Genomic DNA, 21,759 nt, shown 5'->3' with positions numbered 1-21,759 from the left:
TCTGTTATGTCTCATGTAATTATTTCCACGTGGGTCTGCCCCGATCCACGAGCCCCTAGATGACAAACACTGTAATTTGCATCTCTCTACTCACCCAAGCTTGCACATATTAGTAGGCGCAGTCCCTATTTTGTATGTCTACCTTCTCCACTAGAATCTCTGCTTTATGAAGGAAGGAGACTCATCGGTCCCCAGCACTTAGAACAGGGCCTAGGCCACAGCTGGCAGTTATGAAATATTTGACTGTCGAGTGAATGAATCAATGAATAACATAAGCTTTCTGACTTGAACAAAGCACTCTGCCCCAGACTATTGGATACTGATGATGCTCTTTCCAATTAAGCAGAGACCTGTGTCACTGTGGGTCCAGAGTTGGGGTCTTGTCTGCAGATGGGAAGGACGTTGTCACACTAGTTCCTGGGAGAAACAGAAAATGCACCTTCCTATCTAAAAGCATGAGTAAAAGATGAACACGAGGAGCCAGCAGTTAAAAAAAAAAAAAAAAGTAACTTTACTTTTACTACCTTCGCTATTCAACAGGGGGAGGGGGGGCAGTGGAGAGGGGAAGTCTCATTCAAGTTGGATCCATTTTACACTCCTCTCCCACTCATTCTGGGGGACTCTCCTCCCTCCTTCCCTTTCTTGACACTTTCTGGGTGGCTAATATCACCAGAGCACTGGCATTAGGGCTGTCTGATACCCTTTCCTGCCTACCTGTACAAACCAGGGGAGCCTGATTGACCAGCTATAAAAGAAACTTTATGCGTGTAGGGATTATAACTGGTCACATTACAGAAGGTAGAGGAGGAGGAGGGGCCATTTGTTTCTTGCCCTTCTCCAAGAGCTGCCTCTTAGCTGTCAGTGAGCAGAGCAAGTGTGGACTGAAGCACGAAGGCAGAGACTGAGCAGGGCAAAGAAGCCAGAACTCCCAGCCTACTCATGTTGCCCTGTGGACAATGGGGCTGGGGGCCAGAGAGACTTCTGCCATGTTTTGATCAAAAAGTCATATTTGGAATGACTAAAATTAAACCTAAAATTTTTTTCTAGTAAGAAGGACTTGCATCCCTCAAGGAAAAAAAAAAGAGAGAGAGATAGGATCTCTGTAATTGGTAAGATTTAATAATCAGAGGGACCTCAACATTTCTGAGTGGAGGTCAGGAGAGGATGCAATGTGGATGGTTCTGCCTGATTACAATTCACAGGCTTTTAAAATAAAAGACGGGGTTTGTCTTCCTTGACCAATCTTCTCATCCTACTACCTTTGCCTGCCCCAAATGACCTTCCAAAGCTCTGAGTGGCACTGGTCTGGTGTGGGAGTAGGCCAGCGACCCTGGCGCTTTCCCCCGTCTCCACCAGAATCCTGACTCTGCTCCCCAGGGACCACCCAGGACTTTACCTGAGCCTGAAGGAACAGGCAGGAAAATTGGCAGAGCCAGGAGGAAAAGGACATTTATTTCCATACATCAGGTAAACAGGGAAGAGAGAGCACAGCCCAATGAATACAACCAATTGCAGGGGGCGAGGGGGGGGACAGCAGATGGGAGCGGCACCAGGCACTGCCCTCAGGCCCCCAAGTCTGGTGGCATTGGTGGGATGAGCTTTAGGGTGGGGGCTGGGACTGTCAGGCCACACGTTGTCATGTCTAGGGTAAGTGTGTGGGGGCAGGGCAACTGGAAGAAGAAAAATGACTCCGGCTCAGGACAAGAGTGAGGGCTTGTGTCTAATACGCATCAGTACTGACCCAAACCCCCATCTTCAGTTTTTCTGATCACAAGCCCTCAACCCGCGGCTTTCCCTCTCCAGTTGGGCCTATAGTCCAGGCAACTTGGACAGAGTGGCAGGGAGGCAGTGCTTGGGTAGGCCCCGAACTGGTGTAGGTGGAATGGGTTTAGTCTTAAGTAGGTCATTGCACTTAACACACTGATGAGACGGAGAGGGGCGGGGGCCGAAAGTGCCGGGTGGTACATACGCACCCCTGCGTAGGCTGGCTCAACCCATACCCAGAAGCACCTGAGAGCCCCTCCCCAGGCTGACTGAAGAATCTGGCCCCAGCTCCGCTCACCGGTCTCTCCAGCTGCGCAGAGAAAGGACTGCTCTCGAGTGAAGATGGAGATGAGATTCCCCTAGTCATTCCCGCAAACCCCAGCTGCCACCACAGCCCCCTCCCACTCTCAGGGATGCAGCTGTGATGGAGAGGTTGGGTATTTAAATTAAAAGTAAAAAGACAGCAGGCACTGAGAAGAGAAAGCCCTCGCCCCAAGCCAGGGTGGGGAGGAATGGCCGTTCCTGCCCCCCGACTCCTCCCCATGAACCCAGCAACCTAGAGTGTCCCAGCAGGCAATCTGCCCACCGTCCCTGAGCAGGGGGCTGAGATGGAGGTCAGCTTGCTGGCTCCATGCAGTGCCAAGCCACCTGCCACTGCCCACAGAGTGTGGCATTTTGGAGGCAGAAGGAGCAAAAAGTTCTCTTTTCAGAAACTCCCCCACCACCTCTTCCACGTGGAGATGTCAGACACCCACAGCTTGGAAAGCCCCCCAGACCCAAGGGGGCCGGGTGTTTCCCATGCAGATCAGCAGTCAGGTGGCGGAGACCTGTGCCCCACCATTTCCTGGGAGAGGCGCCGTGGCCGCGGTGGCCGGTGGGTGCAAGAGGTACAGACCACTCCCCTGGGCTATGCGTTGGTCTCTGTCGGTTTGGCCTCTGTGTCGCTGTCACTCAGATAGTTATGGGAGTATCGCGGCCTGGAGGTGCTGTCCAAAGGGTCGTGCTCATCATCTGACCGGTCAGGGGCAAGGGACTTCCAGTAGCTGGGAGGGCTGCGGGGAGAGAGGAGCAAGGTCACGGCGGAACGATGCCCTTAACCCTCAGCACCAAAGCCTTTGGGTCTGGGGAGGCTCCCAAAGCCCCGTCATAGCATTCCCCAAAAGCCACAAATTGAGAAGTAAATTCAATTCCCCGGAAGATATGCAGAGTAGTGAGGGAAAGGAGCGCATTGTCTTGATTCTGAAAACTTTTGAAACTCCTGGAAAGCAATGTGGTAGAGCCGTGGGTCTCAATCTTGAGTATGCCTAAGAATTGGCTACAGACTCCTGCATTCTTCCCCTGAGAAATTTTGATTTGTTAGCTTTTGGGTGGAACCGAGGAATTCTGCATTTTTAATTCTTCCCCAGAAGATTCTGATGCAGGTGGTCCCTGGACCACACTGACTTGGAGACTGGCAGTCTGGTGATTACCTGGCTACAACCTGCCAAAGTTACCTTATCCCTAAATGGGATTCCTTCTAAGAGGGAGGGGCTTTCCCCACTGGATACTCCCAGACCTTAACCCTTTCTCCTCATTGTTTTCCTAAGGCCTGTGAGCATTTCTGCCCTTGACCATGGCATCATCTACTCACCACAAGGAAAGGAGACTAAGGATGTAGGGATTGGCTAGATCTCTGCTTCAGGATGGGACAGTCGTCCCTTTCTTGGTACCATAACCCAACCCTGCAGAGTTTTCCTCAGGCCACTGGGAGCCTACAGCTTCCCCTCACTAGGATGTGAAGGAACATTATCCCCTGGATGGGGCAGGCTCCTGGCATTGAGCAAGGATGGAAACCTCCTGCTCCAGTCACATTTTTTCTTTCTTTCCCAAAGCCTTAGAGCCGCCTGCCCCTGCCCCTCCCACCTCTGCTACCTTGCTGGTTCAAGTGCACCGTAATTTCAGCCCTCTGAACAAAATGCAGCCCAGAGTGCCCCCCCACCAATGCCCTGCACCCAGAGTTCCTGCCCAGCGTGCTCCCAGGGACACAGCTCTTCTTCCAGATCCCAGAGACTTTCCCCTGGGATAAACAGGAATTCGGTGATCCCTCTACCCCCAACTCTGCTTTAAGAATCTCAGGGGGGACCTTGTTTACTGGCCTCTTTGAAGTTCTTCTATCCTCAAACCAAAAGAGGCGGAAACAGTATTCTGCAAGAAAGACCCACATTCTTAGCTTTTCCAACTGTATTGGGAAGAAAGGGTTTGGCTACGGAGTACTTTCTGTGTGTGAGACACTGTCCCCTGCACACCACAGGCATCTTACTCTTCACGACAACCCTATGAAATGTCACCAGGAAGCTGGTTCAGAGAGAGGAAGCCTCTTGCTCAAGGTCACACGGCCAGTATGTAAATTTGAACTTGGACTCTTAGACCTCAAAGCCTTTTGCTGACTCCACCCTGCTGCTAGATTGGGTGACCTGAAGAGAAAACACAACCAAACCTGAATGTTCCCTGCCTGCCTGGGTGAGAGCCCAGGGGGTGTGTAGATAGGTCTCTCTCTCTCTGTCTCCCTGGGGAGAAGGAAGAGCCTGATAGAATACATGTTCAATTATGCAGAATGGTTCAGGAATGGGGCAGTCTGGTTAATAGTTATCATATTTCTCATGAATGAATTACCATTTTTAAAGGAATCAGAATAGCACAAAACACATTTAATACAAACTAGACTGAACATAAATGAGTCTTACTTTGATGGGCCAAAGGCACTTAAGGACTCTAGGGTGTCTCAGGGACAAAATTATAAAGCTCAATGATGACTGTGCAACATAGAAAAAAATGGGGTTATTTTAGCTTTTGGGTTGTTTGAATTCTAAATTAGTGGGAGCCTGGTTTTATTTTCAATTTTTGGACAGAATTTCTGGGCACCCAAGTGCTAAGGTCTCCTGTTGGGTAAAGGAAGGACTGACTTTGTGGAAAAGCAGCAGGGTTATTTTGGGGGCAGACGGGGGGCAAGGCAGATGCCAGGACTGGGACCCAGATGCAGACGGGGCACCGCGGGGTAGGGTCGATCTGAGCTCTTTTCCATTCCCACGCCTCTCCTGAGTGGGGCTGTGGCCCCCACTCCCACATTCCTGTGCCCGCCAAGCAGACAGACGCCTGGATAAATGACAGCCAGGTTCCGACACTGCTCCATCCGGGTGCTGGCAAGGGGCGGAGGCAGCCGGAGAGGGGCGCCGACTCCATGCTCCTCTCCCCTGCTCCGCGGAGCTGCAAGATACCCTTGCTTCTAGCCGGATGTGCTACAAGCCAGGCTCTCTGGTGCCACAGCTGTAGTCAACAGCAGGCAGCAAGCCCCCTCCCCAGGGCAAGACTCAGGGCTGGCAATTCGAACATTTTAACCAAATTGTGCAAAAAGCTTTCCCCCCACAAGCCGGAGTCTCCTGCGAAACGCTGTCACAAACAATTTGGTGTATAAACTAATTCCTGCTGGGTGAGCCCAGGGTGGCAGCCCCCTCTCCTTGCCTTTGCTATGGATGAGTTCGCCTTCTGAATTCTCACTGGTCCCTGTCGCCAGATGGGAAGCTAAGCCACCGCTCTGCCCCCTCCCCGTCCCCCCATGCTTGGCAGTTTAGCTCCCCAGAGCCCAGCCAGGTCCTCCCTCCCCTGGCCCTTCTCTAGCCGGCTTGCTATCGGCTGGCTAGCTTCGGCTCAGTGCCCACTCTCCCCGCCGTGAACCCAATCCTCCTCGGTGGTGGCATGTGGGGTTTCAGGACTACTCTTGTTTTTCTGGTGGACAAGAGGAACAGTGCAGGTGGCTGGCGGAAGAAACAGGCTTTGTGGGTTTTTGTCCTTGCTGGTCGTAGGGTCAAGGGTGACGTTGGGCTGAGAGCATTGGGTCTGAGATGCAAGCTGCTGAGCAGCGTGGGATGGCCCAGCTAGGCCCATGCCTCTCTCCCTCTTCAGGAAGGGGTGCAGCGCTCAGAAGGGCCTGGCCTATCGACTGACTTCCTGTGCTGGGGGAGCAGGGCACTCAGCAGGGCTGCTGAGGGGAAGGCTGAGGTGGTTAACACAATGTTGTGACTCCTGTCTTTTTCTCACTGTGGGGCTGACAACTGCTCCCTAGTGCAACCAAGATGCTTCCTGCTCTTCCCAGAGCACCCTGCACCCATCTGCCACATGGGGGGAGTGACAGAGCAGTGCTGAGCCCAAGGGCTTGGTGTCAGAGCAGCTCAGGGTCCGAGGAGTCTGAGATGGCCATGAGCCTGGTCTGGGTTTAAATTCCACCTTCTCTGCCTGGGTGGCTCAGATGGTTAAGCGTCTGCCTTCAGCTGCCCCAGGATCCCGGGGTCCTGGGATCAAGCCCTGCATCGGGCTCCTGGCTCAGCAGGGAGTCTGCTTCTGCCTCTCCCTCTCCCTCTGTCTCTCCCCTGCTCATGCTCCCTCTCTCTGTATCTTTGTGTCTCAAATGAATAAATACAACTTTTAAATTCCACCTTCTCCCCACCATCCCCCTAATCCCATCCCTGCACCCATCTCCAAATAGCTGCAGGTAACATTCACTCCTACCTGTCCATTTCTTAAAACGTAACTGGTCCCTTTGGAGAGAACTCCGCCAGGTCAGTGTACCTGTTCAGGTGCTCCATGGCACAAGAGGCCCACAAGCATGCGACAGGTATGTGTTAGTTCATGCAGTGCCCATGCCCCAGGGGGCTGCACTCTGGGGTCATATCTCCTGGGAAGCAGCAAGCTTGCCCTGGGAGGTACCACGCTGAAAACAGCTTCACATAACCAGGGTGATCCAAATGTCACCACCCACCAGGGAAACTGGCAACAATGGGATTCCAGTGAGTCAGTCTTTGCCTTTCTTCTGAGATGGGGGTGTGGGCATAAAGGGCCTAACTACTAGATCTCTCTTCCCACAGAGAGAAGGCTGGCGGAGGCAGGAGAGCCAGGAGGGGGCTGTCAGTCAGCAGCTGCTAATTTCTATTCATTATAACATTTTAAGATGTGCTGAGACGAGGTGACGCCCATGTGTGGGCTTCAGGTGGGAGGGTGGGGGGAAGGAGTCAGGCATTTCGGGGTTTGATGTAGGGTGTGGTACTGTGGGGGCTGCGGCCCTGTGAGCCTTGCACCCCGAGGCTTGAAAGGTGGCTTTGCAGGGCAGGGGAGAGCTGAGCCAAAAGGCCTCATGATGGATGATGGTCACTAATGTACCAACTCATACCCAGGGCGGGGGGTGGGGGGGTGCGGGCAGCGAGAGCCCTTTCCCGAGACCAACCTGTCGGGGCCATGGACAAATCTCCCATATCGGTGCTGCCAGGCACACACAGTAAACATGTCACCCCCGTGCTCTGCCTTGGGCCGTTTGGAGGAGTGGTCAAGGGCAAGTTGAATAGGCTCCATTCAGATCCCAGCAACATCACTTCCCAACTGTGTGACCTTGGCAAGTGACTTCACCTCCCTGAGCCTCAGCTTTCTCTCCTGTAAAGTGAGGCTCATCAGGCCTGTTCCGGAGTTAGTCTGAGGATTAGGTGAACACAGTGTGGCGAATATCTAGGGGAGCCCCTGGCTCATGGTAGGGACTTAATAAGTGTGACCGGCCATCCTCAGCAGGATCGGTCGCCGGGGCTCAGGGCTCAGAAGGACGGACCGGCCCCACTCTCCAAGGTAGCCAGAAAGCTCCCGGAGGCCAGGCGCCGGTCGTGGCAGGTGGGGTGGGAGCACGTTAGTTCACACCGAGCTGCACACTCCATGCTCCACGCCAGGCACCACCTACTACTCTAGTCGCTCTCGGGCCGGTACAGGTACCGCATCATCAGGCTGTCCACCTCCTTCTTGCGCTTCTTCTCCTCCTTCCGAGACTGCCGGGACCGCCGGCCGGCCCGGCCTGCCTCCTCCGCTTCTGCAGCTGGGCCCTTCTTCACGCTCGAGCGGCTGTGGCCTGACACGGTGGAGCCGCTGGAGGTCGACGAGGACTCCGACTCGCTCTCCGTCCTCTTCCTTCTCGATTTGGATTTCTTCTTGCTCTTTCGCGAGCGCCCCTTCTTCCGCCGCTTGTGCTCCGAGGACTCCTCGGAGCTGCAGCTGGAGCTGGAGCTGGAGCTGCTCGGTCTCCTGCCCCGGCCCCTGCGGCTGCTGCGGGGCCGGGACACATCGGCGGCCGAGGCTGAGCGGCGGATGCTGGCCGCCCGCGCCGGGAGCTCGAGCTGGGCGCTGCGGACACTTTGGATGCTCTTCCGGTCGTCCTCCTCCGAGTCGGGCTCCAGGCTGCTCCTCTGGAACGTTACGGGCTTGTAGCTCAAGACCTCATTGATGGCGGCCTCCAGGTCGGGGTCCAGGTAGGAGTGACGGCTGACCGGGCGGATGCTGGAGCCGAGAGGCTCGTCTGTGGCAGAGGCTGAGCCGCGGGGCCGCGGTGGCACCGACAGACTGCGGGCCAGTGACGGGTGGCTGTACTGGGAGTGGGCCTCGCTCAAGGCCACACTGGCTCGGTCATCCCACGCATCCAGGCAGCTCTGGCCCAGGGACAGGCGGGAATCGGGGCTGTCCCGGCCCAGGCCCGAGGCCCGGCTCAGGGAAGGACTGAGGGTCCTGGAGAGGGTATCGAGCCGGGAGGCGCTGTGCCGCGAACTGGGGGAGCCCGAGAGCGAGAAGCTCATGGACGAGCGCGCCCCGTCCTCACCAGAGCCACGCCGCGTGGCCGAGGAGGCCCGGCTGGTGGGGGCAGAGACTGTGGGGGCCCGGTCGAAGTCGGAGCCCCACCGCTTCTCCAGCCCCCGGCCCGGGCGGCTCGGGGCCTCGGAGCCTGCGGAGCGGCATTCGTCCAGCTCCTCCCTGGGGCGCGTGTGGGTCTTCCGGGGGGGCCTCTCGGGGGAGGCTGGCCGCTCGCTCAGGGTGGTGAAGAGCGAGTCCTCGTCCCCGGTGCCCCCGATGGAGTCCTTCAGGGTGAGCCGTTTCCGGTAGCTCAGGGAGCTCAGCGCCGAGGCCGGTCTCTCCTCCACCCCCTTGCCCTCTTTGCTGGAGCTATTGAGGGCCGTTCTAGGGGAGGGAGGTGAGGCCGGAAAGAGAACCAGCAGTGGATTAGAGGCAGCACAGACAGAAAGAGAGAGAGAGAGAGAGAGAAAGAGAGAGAGAGAGAGAGGAGCCTGCATGAAACTCAGGGAATAAAGACACAGGGGGAGGGAGGCAAAGGGAGCAACCAGCAGCACCCGGCAAAGTGGCAGTGAGAGCATCGGAGGAAATGAAGCAAAATAATTTGCGTCAGTGAAAATAGCTTCATGGAGAATGTCATGTAAATTAGACCATTGTTCTATTTCATCACTTTTCCCCCTCTAAAACGTTTAGTTCAATTTATTTCATTGTCAACTACCTGGAGCCTTGTGCCACGCCGCGGTGAACGGCAGTGGGGCGGGGAAGGCAGCATTATCTGCGGTAACAAAATGTTGTTTGGCTGAATAAATTAAACCAATTAGAGGGGGCTGCGCCGTGCTGGTGGTGAGTGAGGGGCTGGACTTGGGAAGGGGCCTCAGGGGAGTGGGAGGAGGGGGGTATTACTTGTCAACCCAGCCTACCCGCTAACTCTGGGCGGGGGGTGGGGAAGGGTATGCCCAGGGTGGGCGGGGGGTGGGGAAGGGTATGCCCAGGGTGGGCGGGGATCAGGTTGGCTCTGAGTTGGGGAGAAACTGGGAGGCAGTGAGGGATGGGGACCGTGAAGCTGGATTCCAGGGGGAGCTGTCTGTGTGATCGGAAGACGGACTTGGCTGGACAAAGGGGGAATGAGTTCTTGCAGGGGATGGGTGTGAGCAGGAAGCATTGGGGGGGGGGCGGTGAGGGGACCTGGTGAAAAGATCAGAGGAAGGAGAGAATGGGCAGAGAAAGAGCAATGTGGCTCTGATAGGCGAGTCAGGGGGACCAGTGCCTTTTCTGCTGCTCGTCCCGTTAAGATTTCAGAGGTCCAGAGCCCGCCCGAGCCAACCCTGTTCAGGGTTGTGGGGTCCAGAGACTCCTTATGCCCCATTCCAGTCTTGATTCCGGGCCCCAAACTTTCTGGTGGTTCAACCACCATTTGTTGAATGAGTAAGTGGGGATGAAGTCAAACCTGCAGCAAACCAAAGCCCCGAGCCTGGTAGGAAACCATTACCTGAGAAAAACAAGGGTGCCGCAGACCCTGACTAAGGAGACACTGAGCCTCCCATGCTCATTCCTCATGCTGGGGACATGCCTGGGCCCCGCATACACATGCCAGGCTAGAGACGCCGGGACCAGAGGCCTGGCCTCTCCGGGATCGAGGCACTGCTCCTTTATCCCTGGTGCATGGGGTGGCTTTTCCTCCCAGCTCAAGGCCACGTGCTCACCTGGAACTCTTCAAGCTGCCATCATCGGAAGCTGCCTTGGAAGGCCCCTTGTTTTTCGACAACCATGACTTGACCCCGTCGACCCGGTCCTCCAGCTCTGAGTCCACATCGGAATCCCCCTCGCTGTGGGATGAGGAGCAGAAAGGTAGGCAAGGCAGGGGAGGAAGAGCTCACCCGAGGCCCAGTAGGGAGTGCTGAAGGGGCAGCAGGTTTGCCTTGAGGTGGGGGGTGGGATGCGGGGTGGCATGCATATCAGTGAGTCAGGGAGCAGAACAAGGGAGGTTAGATGGGGCGCCCCATTCACGAGGACCCTGCCCCACTCAGCAGGCCACACTTAATGATAACCACCAAGAGGACCCTGAGGAGCATAGAGGCACCTCCCATTCGACTTTCTGTGATAGACTGCTATCGAGCCAAACAAACCCAATGAGGATGACAGGGAAACCATCCACTTAGGAGTTCCAGCTAAATGGCCGCTGGTTAAAAAGACCAGTCCCAGGCCATATGCTAATTCCTGAGGCCTACTCCGTTTCTTGTCTGCCCACTCCCAGAAATGTGGCCACAGCTGCGGCCGTTTCGCGAGCCTTCGCTGTGAGAGCCAGACTGTGGGCCATGGGGGGTGGGGTGGGGTGGGGGGGGAGAGAAGGGCATCGTTATGCCTTCAGTTAGCTTGAACTGGAGGCTCCTTGGCTGATGGCCACGCTGAGTGTGACCGGCCAGATCCCAGACCACCCTGCGACTTCCCTGGCCCTTAAGAAACAGAAGGGTGAGGAGGGGGCATCCGCCATTTCCTGAGGTGCTGGCAACGGCTCTGGGATTCAAACTGCGTCCTGGAGATCCACTTGAGCCCCAGAAAGTCCCAGACAATGGCTCTGTCTCTCCCAGGCTCCTCTTCCCTCCGTCAGGCAGGCTCTAGCCCTTGCTCTTCAGTTGTGCATCTGGCCAAGCTGGCCTGAGCCCTCTCTACCGGCAGAAAAGCCCCAAGGAGTCCGATTTGGAAGCTGGAGTCGTGGTGACTCCTTCACAAAGCAGCGGGGGCTTAGGGACAGCTTCTGAGTGAGAATGCTTCTAGAATTCTGCAAAATGTCTGCTCCCACGTTCCCCTGCTACGGAGATGCTAATTTTCCTTGATGTAAATTTCCTTTCATCTGTGTCAACACGAGCAGCCCCATTCCTGAATTATGTTCTTGAATAAATAGCCATACAGGCGTGCGTGTGTGTGCGTGCACGTGCACACACACACACACACACACACAGGAAACCACCAGACTCTGTTCTGGGGACTGTGAGAGAGCATGACCCGTTGGGAGGGGAACAAAGAGGCATATTTTATGGGCTTCCATCAGATACAGAATTATAACAAGGACGAGGCTGGCTGATGCCCCGGGTAAACGGGAGTTTAGCAGAGAGCCCCGAAACCACTAATGCAAGCCCTGTGCCTGTCCGAGCTTGGCAGATTTACTGTGGTGCACGGGCCCCATGGAACGCCAATACCACCTGATTTATACACCCCTGCAAAAAACCTCCTTCTCTAGCTTCAGAGCCTCTAATTTATCACCCCCATTCATAAGCATATTGATTGCCTTTAGAAAGGAGGTGCTGTATGCATCGCAAAATCTATGTCTACATGTTAAAAGTGTTTCTGTATAAATCTCCCTTAATACTGCACTGTTTACTGCTTTCATTAAGGTTATGGCAATAACAACTGTATCTCTAAGTAAATCGAAACACTATTTTTCTGCCCGCCTTAGCACACTTACTCGCTCTCGCTCGATAACTTGGGAGCTGGGGCCCAGAGCTGCTGAGCACGGAGCCACACCACCTCTGCCATCAGCGGGACTGTGGTGAGGACTGCACGCCCCAGTGCGGCTGCGTGAGTGCACACAGGGTGTGTGTGTGTGTGCGCGCGCGTGCACGTGCCCATGCCTGGCAGTGGTTTAGAAGATGATCTTAAATGCGCATTTTAGGGCGTCTGGGTGGCTCAGTCGTTAAGCATCTGCCTTCGGCTCAGGTCATGATCCTGGGGTCCTGGGATCGAGCCCCGCATCGGGCTCCCTGCTCGGCGGGAAGCCTGCTTCTCCCTCTCCCACTCCCCCTGCTTGTGTTCCTGCTCTAGCTATCTCTCTCTCTGTCAAATAAATAAATAAAAATCTTAAAAAAAAAAATGCGCATTTTATCAGCCCTCGAAGCTCCTCCAGCCCAAGGATGGCAGGGCTGGAACACACAGGGGACGGAGCGTCGTGGACTCAGAATGCGAATTTTCCTCCTTCCATTCAGAGCAGCGAATGGATGGAGACGCCAGCCTGCCCGCCCTCGCCTTCCCTTTAGTTTCAAGCATATAGGTGGTGTTTAGGTTCTTTTCCTTAAATAATCAGGCCCCTAAACAAACTCCAGGGGCGCGCAGGCTCAGGGGGCAGTTGAAATTTTAAATGGTCGGAATTAAACCCTGAGTCAAATACAATATATGTCCAGGCTCATGTGCTATTAGTTAACTGGGAGCCGAGTCGCGGGGGAACAAACAAACGGAGACAGGACGGCGGGGGATATTAATTGTGTGTGACATCCGGGCTCCAGAGGCCCTCTATCACTGTTACACACCATTACATTTATCATTAGCTCTCCCGGAGTCCTGTGCGCTGCTGCCCGCCCACCCCGGCCAGGGGAGGAGGCCTGCCGGGCAGGAGAGAGTAGGGGGAGGAAATCCAATGCCACGCTAAAAAAACAACCTTCAAACAAACAGCCCTGACGAACTCCACTCCACGGAGGATCACTCTGATCCGCCTCCAGGCCTCTGCACGCGCCATCCAGCTCCCACCCACAGAAGGAATCGAAGAGAGAGGGGGGATTTCCTGGGCTCCCCACCACCTGACAGAGGACAGCACCAGCGCAAGGGCCCGGGGCCTCCCTCTGCCCGAGGTGCCCGCAGGGAGCAAAGGAAACCCGTCGGGCTGGGTTCCCTTCGCCTGCCCCTGCGGAGCGGCCCGTGACGGGCTGGCTGGATGCCTTCTCCAGACAAGGAACTGCTAGATGCCCCGCACCTCGTACCCTCGTCTGCCACAGGAAGGTGGTGGACCTTTTCAAAACGACAGCTGCCCGCTTCTTTCGGGCGGTGTAGGCTCCAAAGGAGCCCCAGGATGTGGACAAATCCAGCCCAGTCAGATTTTCCCCCAGGGAAACAGGCCCGGGAGGCAGCTCTGCCTGCTTTCTGAGGGAGGAGAGGGCTGGAGCTCAGGAAGGCAGACTGAGGCTGAGCTCCCTTTTCTGTGGGAGCCCCCATCCTGCCCATCCAGGGCGTGAGCACGCCTCACTGCCTGCCCTCCACCTTCGACGCAGGGCCCGGCCCCTCGCCTTGCCTCTCCTCAGGACAGAGCCAGCAGTGTTAGCGAGGAACTAGCTCGGAGAAGGTGTGAGAGGCTGTGTCCACGTGCGGCATGCAGCAGGGGCCCTGGGTGGGAGCCAGGGTTAGGGGCGGTTAGACACCACGGGAGAGGCAGAGAGCGCGTGCGCTCCAGTCCTCACGGTTTATTCTTTCTTTTCTGATACTTTGTCACCATGTCCTGCAAACTGGAAACAGAAAGAAAATGGTGGGCAAGAGGGCCAGAAGAAGAAGACCGAAAAATCAGTGGGCAAACCAAGGTGGACCTCTCCGCTGAGGACCCCTTTTTCTTCAGCAAGAGATGGCTCTGCCTGGCTGAGACCAGCTGGGGGTGGGGTGGGGGCAGTGGCAGTGCTGTCTTCAGAGGGAGGTCTGGGTTGCCCTGGGGCACCGTTTTCCTGCCCCGAAGGAGCAGGCTCCCTGTGTGGGCCGGGACCTGCCTGCAGGATGGCGCACCAGCGCTCGCTCGGGAAGGGGGCAGGTCTGGGGGGCCGGGGTTCTGTCCAAGGCAGCCCTGGGAGCTTCTCCAGGGCCCGACCCTCACCCCCCAGAGCTACCGGTCTACCTGCCCTGTGACTTCTTCCTCAGCCTCAGACTACAAATCTCTCTCTCTCTCTCTCTCTCCTGAACCATTCCCTGGGTGGGTTTTATCAGAGAAAATCTCTGGCATGGTAACAAGGCACCACCGGCCTTAAATCTCTGCTTTCCCCAGAGTGGGACAGGCACCATCGGAAATGCAGCTAAAGAGGGGGGATAACTCATCGTGAGCAGGCAGAGCTGGAGAGCCAGGTTCCTGGGAGGCCTCGGGGAGGGAGGACAGGGAGGAAGAGGGAGGGCGTCTCAGCCAGGGGGCACCTGTCCTGCCCTCGGTCAGTACAGGACAGGGTCCGTGCTGGGGGCTGGCAATGAGGGAAAGGTGGGCTGGTGGCTTGGTGGCAGGGAGACAGAGGTCGTGGCTGTTCTGCCTCATGGCCTGCTCCAGAGGCGGTCAGAGGGCCTTGGTGCGGGCCGCCGCTGCCACAGAGGCCCCTCACCTGGTGATGAGGTCCTCATTCTCGTCGCTCTCCATCTCGTCCTCGATGGCGGCCTGCAGGTCCCCAATGCGCTTGAATGCCAGTTTGAGATCGGCCTGCAGGCTCTGGTTAGCAGCCTCTAGGCTCTCCAGATCCATCTCCTAGGCGGAAGAGTAGGCAGTCCAGTTCAGCGGAGGGCTAGTCTCTCATCCAGGTGCCCCAGAAAAAGCCGGCTTCAAGTGTCTCCCAGCCAGGCAGGAACTCTGTGGAGGCTGCTGCAAGCCTGGGCTCGCTGGATGGACGCTCGGGTCCCACCCTTGGCCCCGGGCCTGCCCTCGGGACTTCCTGGACCGTCTCCTTGCCACGTTCCTCTTCCTTCCCAAGATCTAAACTCCGGCTTCTTTGCGGTCCGCCCCCCACCCGCCCAGCGGGGAGGTGTGTGCATAAGAACCACTCAGCTCCGGGGTGGGGGTGGGGGGCCCCCCCGCGGGTTGGGCTGCATTACCAGTTCGTGCTTCTTGCGGCTCGCCTCGGCCTCCTTCCTGGCGAGCTCGCCCATCTCCTCCTTGGTGTCCCGGAGCTGCCGCTGCAGTCTCTTGTTCTGTTCCTTCTCCCGGTTCTCGGCTGCGGTGCGCTGATCTCGCTCCTCGGTCAGCTTCTCCATGTTCTCCTTGAGCCGGCTGGCCAGGCTCTGGACAGGGAGGTGGGGAAGAGAGGCCCATCAGCTAGGCCGGGACAGGGAGGAGGCTCTGACTCTGAGCTCCGGAGTCAGGAGGCCTGGGGTCCAGCTCTGGCACCACTGCTCACTAGTGGCTGGGCAAGAACAAAAGCCCTCTGAAGAGGCTTCCTTTGCCTTTCTATAAAATGGGAGAACAACACCTACTCCCTCAGGGTCTTTTTTTTTTTTTTAAGGTTTTATTTATTCATTTGAGAAAGAGAAAGAATGAGCAGTGGAGGAAGAGGTAGAGGGCAACAGAGAGCGAGAGAGAGAGAGAGAGAGAGAAGCAGACTCCTCGCTGAGCAGGGAGCCCGACGTGGGGCTCGATCCCAGGACCCTGGATCATGACCTGAGCCGAAGGCAGATGCCCGACTGACTGAGCCACCCAGGCGCCCCATCCCTCGGGGTCTTTTAAAGATTGAATAAGGTCGGGTGCGTGAAGGCAACTGGCATGCTGAAAGGAGCCTTCATCATCATCATCATCATCATCATCATCACTACCAAGTTCGGAGGAGTGCTCTGGCTACAGCCTGGGCCTTCCCATACTGACACAGTCAGCCCTGCTTCCCTCAGACACCCTGAACCCAGCAGCTCTGGAAGCTAGATCCTGCGCTCGAGGTAAATGGTTCGTTGAGAGTTCCTGGATTAGGAGACTAAAGAGTCATCACAGTCTAAGCACACAGCCATCCCTCTAAGCCTGACGCATCTCTCTTCCTCCAGAAACTTGGAACACATTTTTCCCTACCAGGCCATAGGCAAGAAATGACCTGGAGGTTGGGACAGGGTGTGAGGGAAGGACCTGCTTCCGGTTCGACCACTGACGGGCCCTGGGGTCTCCACCTCTGGGCCCCCCAGTCTCTAAAATAATGGCACTAGACTACGTGATCTCTAAGGGCTGTTTGTGTTTAACATTTTGTGTGTCTAAAGGACAATCCTGCCTTTCTGGGCAGAAGCGATACAGACACAGGGCTGAGGAAAGGGTCCGAGGCCCAGAAGAAAAGGAGACAAGTGCACAGATCTGTCCCAGAGCCACCAGCTCAACGGATTCTTGAGCGCCTCGATAGCTCCATGACCACAGGCAACCTCCTTAACCCTTCCTGCATGCAAAATCGGGATCAAAATATTACCGACTGTCCTGGGGTCGTGGTGGGTGGAACAGGAGCATCACTAAGTCTCCCCTAACTCTCCCTGGCTCTCCTGAGGACCGGGACCTTGTCTTGGGAGGTTCTGCCGTATTCTCTTCCTACGTCAAGGGGACTACTGTCCTCTCAATGCTCGCTGTCAGCCCCCTAGTCACCTGTTCCCATCCCTACCCTGGAGCCTGCTCTGTAGCCTCAGGGGCTGCTGGGGCGGCGGCAGGGATGCTCCTCAGCACGCACACCTGTGAACACAGTTCTCACGGAGAACTGTCGGTGCTCAGACAAGTGTACGAGCTCGAGCGAGAGGAGAACTTAAAAATAGGGCGAGAGGAGTGTTCACCCAGAGACAATTCTGCCTGCCTCTTTCTTCCTACCTGCTCTATCGGAGAGGGCGGGGCTGGGCATGCTGGCGTCGGGAGCCTGGAACCGAGAGGGCTGCATTTGGAGCATGGAGATTACGGGTGGAAGGAAGAACAAGACAGAGCAGAAAGAGGGGCGAGCAGGAACAGGAGAAGGGTCGAAGGCAAGAGTGCCGAGCAGAGGGAGAGGAGGGAGGGGATGGGGAGAAAGGAAGAAGTGGAGAGAGGGTGAGAAGGAGAAATGAGAAGGGACAGGAAAGAAGGGGGCAGACATGGAGACAAGCAAAGAGAGAGGAGTAGAAGCAGAGCCAGGAAGGATGGGAAGAAGTGAGGAAAAAAGGCAATAAAAAAGGGAAGGGAGAGAGAGCGTGAGCAAGCGAGCGGTGAGATGAGATGAGAGAACAGACTTCAGCCCTCACAGAAGTGGCGCCATCCGCTGCATATTTATGACCCTGCCAGAGAGCAAGTGAGGGGACCGGCGGGGGGAGCTCATGGTGGAGGAAAATACGAAGACAAAAAGCTAAGCTGCTCCGGTCCCTTGGCAGAAAGCAAGCACGGAAACAGAATGTAAAGCAGGCTGGCTCCACGGTGCCCAGAGAGCAGGCGGGGAGGGCGGGGGGAAGGCACCCGCACCGTCAGCTGGCCTGGCAGCTTGGCAGGGGCCTCTGAGGAACGGCCGCGGCCTGCCCAGAGCTGCCAAGCATGCGTGGCTCCAGCCGCTGGGGCGGCTCTGCCCTGCTCTCAGCTGCGGACCAGGACGAGGGTGCACCCACCTCCAGCCTCTTCACTTGGGTCCTTTCGAACTCCAGGCGGGTCTCCAGCTCTCGGATCTTAGCTTCCTGCCTGCTCACCAGGGACTTGTCCACCATGGACTGTTCTAGGAACTCCACTTGGCTCTGGAGGGCTTGGAGCTGGGGGTGGGGGCAGGAAGAGAAGAAAGAACTGAGCTCCGAGGGGAGGGGGCAGAGTGTGGGCCGGCAAGATCACCATGGTGATCGACCAGAAGGTGGAGGGAGGGATGCACAGGGGAGGTGGAAGGATGGGGCCCCGAGCCAGAGGCATTCCCCACCTGGCCCAACGCTGGCAGATTTTGCCCTTTGGAGAGAAAGGAAAAAGCCAAGGACCAGAGAGGGAATAGAAATGTGAAGTGAGGCAGCTGAAGCCAAAATGTCTACTATGGTGATATGGCTCCAGGCCTAGGCCTTCACATGCGTTGATGCTGCTCTGTGGATTACTGACGACTGAGAGGAGCACTTGCTATCCTATGAGCTTGGGGGTTTGCCCCTACATACAGCGACCCCGCACCCTCTTTCTACCAAGGGAGATGCTGGTGCCCACCTTCTCCTGCAGCTCTTGCTTCTCCTTGTTGGCTTCTTCTAGCTGAGCCTGGAGATCGTTCATCTGCGCTAAGTCTCGCGAGGCCTGGGAAAGGAGTGAGCGCTGAAGCAGGATCCCCCGTGAACACAAACCCCAGCCTGCCACATCGCACGCCCAGTGCTGTGCCGGGGCCCGCGGGCCTGCCGCTCCCAAAAGAAGTGGCCTGTGGGGGCTTCTGAAGAGGACCACAGGGACAGCGTCTGTGGTGCGGGGTGTGGTGGGGCACCTGAGCCACGGCCGCCTTCTGCTTCTTCATCAGCTCGTTCATGTCCTCCTGATCCTCTTCCAGCCGGCTCTGGATCTCGTTCTTCTCACGCTGAAGGCGGCTCAGCTGCTCCTCCAGCTGGATGGAGGCAAGACAGAGCAGAGGGCATCAGGCCTCGCGTGCCTCATGGCAGCGGGTGGCAAGTCTGAACTTCCCCACGCCGCCTCCAATGGGAAGGGGGTGCTGATGGGGCCGGGCGCGGCCACTGGAGCGGGGTCCAGACCCCGTGGCGCTCAGGGAGCTGAGGCAAGGCTGTCTTCACTGCACAGGCAGACCCTGGGCTAAATGACAGCTGCTTCCTGGCAGCTCTTTGAAGGCTAATGAGAAGGCAGAAAAGGTCTGCCCAGAACAAATGACCCATCATCTGGGCACCAGCAATCTAGGCCCTAACCTGCATGCACTCTGCCCCCTTCAGGCCTCGGGGAAGGACCCCTCGAATGTGCGAGGCTCTCTTGGCTTGGATTCTCATCTCCCCTGGGATGGCCTGCTCCCCAGCCATCCGGCCCCACAGCCAGTCCACTCCTGGGGGGAGGGGAGGAGACAGCCAACAGCAGCTTCAGGAAATGAATGAATCTATTAGCCTATAATTCCAAACCAAAATCACTGCGTTGGCTCCTTCTCAGCCCCATCCATCTTGTTACCGGGCTGTGGGGAGCTGGGGAAGCCTCCGCCAAGAAATTTAACTCGGATTTAAATAAAATGGTAATTTTATAACAGCCTTTTTTAACACAATTAAAGAATTTGAATTACTCACCTGAAAACTGCCGAGGAGCACAAATGTCATAGAGATAAATCAAGCCCGGGAGATTGGGATCTCTCAGCAGATGGGTGACCAGCCCGGAGCCAAGCCCAGCCTCCCCGCTGCCCTATTCCCTGCCCAAGGAGGTACTGGTGTCCGCATCCCAGTAATGCATTCCCGGGCTGATGGATGGGCCGTGGGAGAGGTAGGGAATTAAAAGGGAAGCATTAAATAAGAGCTCTAATTAGCTGCCACTTGGGCTTGTCAGTGGGCTGGCCAGGGGAAGGGGAGGGAACCCGAGCCATCCCATCCTCTTATCGGTGCTTCGGCTAATCTCCAGGCACCTGTTTACATCCCTCGGCCACATTAGCTGCCTTTATTTATGGTGTCGAGGCCTGTGGCCAAGCTCCCACAGGCAGGTGGTTAAACAGGGAGATGGGCCCTTGCTGGCTCCCTCTTCTACCTCGCCCCCCTCCTGGGCCTCTGCTCTGAGTGGGGAGAGGCAAAGGAGGGGAGGCCCGCTCTCCCTGCAGAAAGCCCTGGTGTGAAGGGAGCTGGCTGGGGAAGGGCCCCTGTCTGTCCCCGCTCTACTCTCCCTCAGCTCCCCGAGCCCGGCCCACACACCCCGGCTCCTCACCGCTGTCTTGGCTTTGGCGATGTCATCAATCTGCAGGTGCAGGTCTTCGATCTCCACCTCCATTGCCTTCCGAGCTTTCACGGCTGCGGCACAGGTGAACTCGGACTCCTCCAGCTGGACACAGGGCCGCCCCCGCCCCAGGGAGAGACGTCAGCCAGGCCTGGGCGGCCGGAGGGCTGGACAGGGTGCTCGCAGGGGAGAAGGAGGCCAGGTGCTCTGTTCCCTTCAGACCCCCGGGCCGTGGCCTGTTGGGGCTGCACACACGGGTGTCTCCCGGGCAGGGAAGGCGGGTGCGGGGACCCATCCACGCCATCCTGGGGCTTGGCAGTCATGCCGTCTGGCATGCACAGATCCTAGGAGTCCGGTGGCTACAAGTGGCTTCTCCCTCTCCCCTGTTACCTTCCTTCTCAAGGACTCAAGAATCCCTGAGAGGGGAAGGCAGGGAGAGAAAGAACTAAAACCATAAGCGTGGTTTGCCCCTTGGACCTGACCACCTCCTCTCTGTCCAGATACCTGGTTCTTCAGCTGGGCGATCTCCCTCTTGCTGGGTGCGTTGTTCTTCAGGTGGTCCAGCATGATCTGGGCGTCGGCCAGCAGGGCCTTGGTGCGCTTCAGGTCCTTCCGGAGTCGCTTCTCGGACTCCAGGTCCCGCTGGCTCACCTGGGTGCACAGCAGAAGCTGGGGCTCTGGTCTCCACCACAGAGCCTCTTCCTGTCTTCCCCACGCCCGCTGTTCACCCCTGCTTTCATTCTCAGAGCCCCCCGAACACACAACAACAGAGGCAGTGCCGGGGTCAGGCCAGGCAGTGAGAGAAGCCAGGGTGTGCTCTGTGTGGTAATGACCCCCATTCTCCATGTGAAGACACTGGGCTCCACAGAGCCCGGCCCCCCTTACCTCTGCCCAGCTTGGTATCTCTGAGATTCACCTCAGGCTCTGCTCACCTGGTCACTCAGCGTGGCGAGCTTGCTCTCCAGTTCCCGCTTCTCTCGCAGCACCTTCTGCTTATCCTCGTACTCCTCCTCAAGCTGCACTTCCATTTGTTTCAACTGGAGGGCCGTGGGGACAGAGGCCCGTCGGTCCCTTCAGTGTCGGGTGCCATCTGGGCCCCTTCCCTTCTGGATCCCCCCACCCTGACCCTGGGAAAGCTGTGGGGCGGGCTGAGCAGACCCCAGAGGGGTCAGACCCTGAATTCAAAGTTCCCAGGGTTTCAAAGCAGCCTGGGAGGGGGAGGAGGGATGGCAGCCCATGCACCGCAGCCCCATGCCAGAGTGGGAGGCTTTGTTCCAGAGTGGGCAGGCCCTACCGGGCCAGCCTCGCTGACTGCCCAGGAAGCAGGGAGCATGCGTCCCTCAAAGGACCGAGCTTTCTCTATAGTCCCCGAGGCACACATCCCAGCCAAGGCCAGGACCTCAAGTCCAGAATGGCAATGGGTGGTAGTGTGGCTATGGTAGGGAACCAGAAAACCCCTTACTTTAAAGCAGTGATGGGGGAAGCAGGGTTCGTACTGGACCCGTTACCTTCTTCTGACATGACTGCCGGGCCTCCTCCACCTCTTCATCCCGACTTTCCACCTCCTTGGAATGGGTCTGTCTCATCCGCTCCATCTCCATCTCTAGACGTAGCTTGGCCTGGAGGTGGTTGTGGGGAGGGACGAGGTTCCTTTCTGAGCGGCACCCTGACCCCTGCCCACTGCGCCCTGATGGACAGCTCTCCCAGGACTTGGGAGCAGGGGCTATCTCTGCCAGCACACTTCACTGAGCCCCCGCCTTGCTCCCGCGGCAGCTGGCTTCTCCAGAGAAGCCACCCCCCTCACTGAATGTCTGACGCCGGCCCAGAGCAGGCTGCCAGAGGTGGGGACAGTTAGGCAGCTTTTCCATTTGGCCTTCAGGCTCTAGCTCTCTGAACTGACACGGTGGCTCAGCGGCAGGCCGCGTGGGCTCGTGGCTTTCTGGCTGCCGGGTAGCCTGGGCCCCTCACCACTAGAGCTCAATCAAGATCTGTTCTTGTGGAAAGCCGCACAAAAGCATAATTATTTTCACACT

At 57.1% G+C, this 21,759-nt stretch overlaps 2 protein-coding genes across 9 annotated transcripts in view; both read right to left on the bottom strand.

Annotated features, from left to right (window-relative positions):
• Positions 1 to 1,431: 1,431 nt before the first annotated feature.
• On the bottom strand, positions 1,432 to 2,564 carry TIAF1 (TGFB1-induced anti-apoptotic factor 1). Its single transcript, XM_035027453.1, has 2 exons — positions 2,541 to 2,564; positions 1,432 to 2,123 (listed from the first exon to the last, which is right to left on the bottom strand). Exons 1-2 carry the CDS (start codon positions 2,562 to 2,564, stop codon positions 1,779 to 1,781), a joined length of 369 nt encoding a protein of 122 aa, XP_034883344.1. The 3' UTR covers positions 1,432 to 1,778.
• The window catches only part of MYO18A (myosin XVIIIA), a 95,357-nt gene continuing 75,031 nt past the window's right edge, over positions 1,434 to 21,759 (bottom strand). For 5 of the 8 annotated variants that reach the window (XM_035027674.1, XM_035027675.1, XM_035027676.1 and 2 more), the window contains 13 exons: positions 21,235 to 21,345; positions 20,659 to 20,763; positions 20,231 to 20,377; positions 19,718 to 19,831; positions 18,303 to 18,419; positions 18,038 to 18,121; positions 17,473 to 17,610; positions 14,989 to 15,174; positions 14,505 to 14,644; positions 13,614 to 13,658; positions 10,095 to 10,217; positions 7,517 to 8,778; positions 2,728 to 2,816 (listed from right to left, as the gene is read on the bottom strand). In XM_035027674.1, coding sequence (XP_034883565.1) covers positions 7,521 to 8,778; positions 10,095 to 10,217; positions 13,614 to 13,658; positions 14,505 to 14,644; positions 14,989 to 15,174; positions 17,473 to 17,610; positions 18,038 to 18,121; positions 18,303 to 18,419; positions 19,718 to 19,831; positions 20,231 to 20,377; positions 20,659 to 20,763; positions 21,235 to 21,345 — 2,568 coding nt within the window. In that variant the 3' untranslated portion in view covers positions 2,728 to 2,816; positions 7,517 to 7,520. Of the gene's footprint in view, positions 2,817 to 7,516; positions 8,779 to 10,094; positions 10,218 to 13,613; positions 13,659 to 14,504; positions 14,645 to 14,988; positions 15,175 to 17,472; positions 17,611 to 18,037; positions 18,122 to 18,302; positions 18,420 to 19,717; positions 19,832 to 20,230; positions 20,378 to 20,658; positions 20,764 to 21,234; positions 21,346 to 21,759 lie in introns of all 8 variants that reach the window. The other 3 variants (XM_035027679.1, XM_035027680.1, XM_035027682.1) reach the window with 2 other exon arrangements.

The sequence above is a fragment of the Mirounga leonina genome, unplaced genomic scaffold, assembly GCF_011800145.1.
Source record: "Mirounga leonina isolate KUSES-001 unplaced genomic scaffold, KU_Mleo_1.0 Mir_200, whole genome shotgun sequence".
Classification (NCBI taxonomy): domain Eukaryota; kingdom Metazoa; phylum Chordata; class Mammalia; order Carnivora; family Phocidae; genus Mirounga; species Mirounga leonina.
This window is presented reverse-complemented; position numbering and strand designations above follow the sequence as displayed.

Excerpts from the sequence above, each read along its gene's own strand:
- TIAF1 (XM_035027453.1), bottom strand. The coding sequence starts at position 2,564 with ATGGGAAACACCCGGCCCCCTTGG. Across the intron at positions 2,124-2,540 it reads GAAACACCCGGCCCCCTTGG|GGGAATCTCATCTCCATCTT; the intron begins GTCTGGGGGGCT and ends GGGAATGACTAG.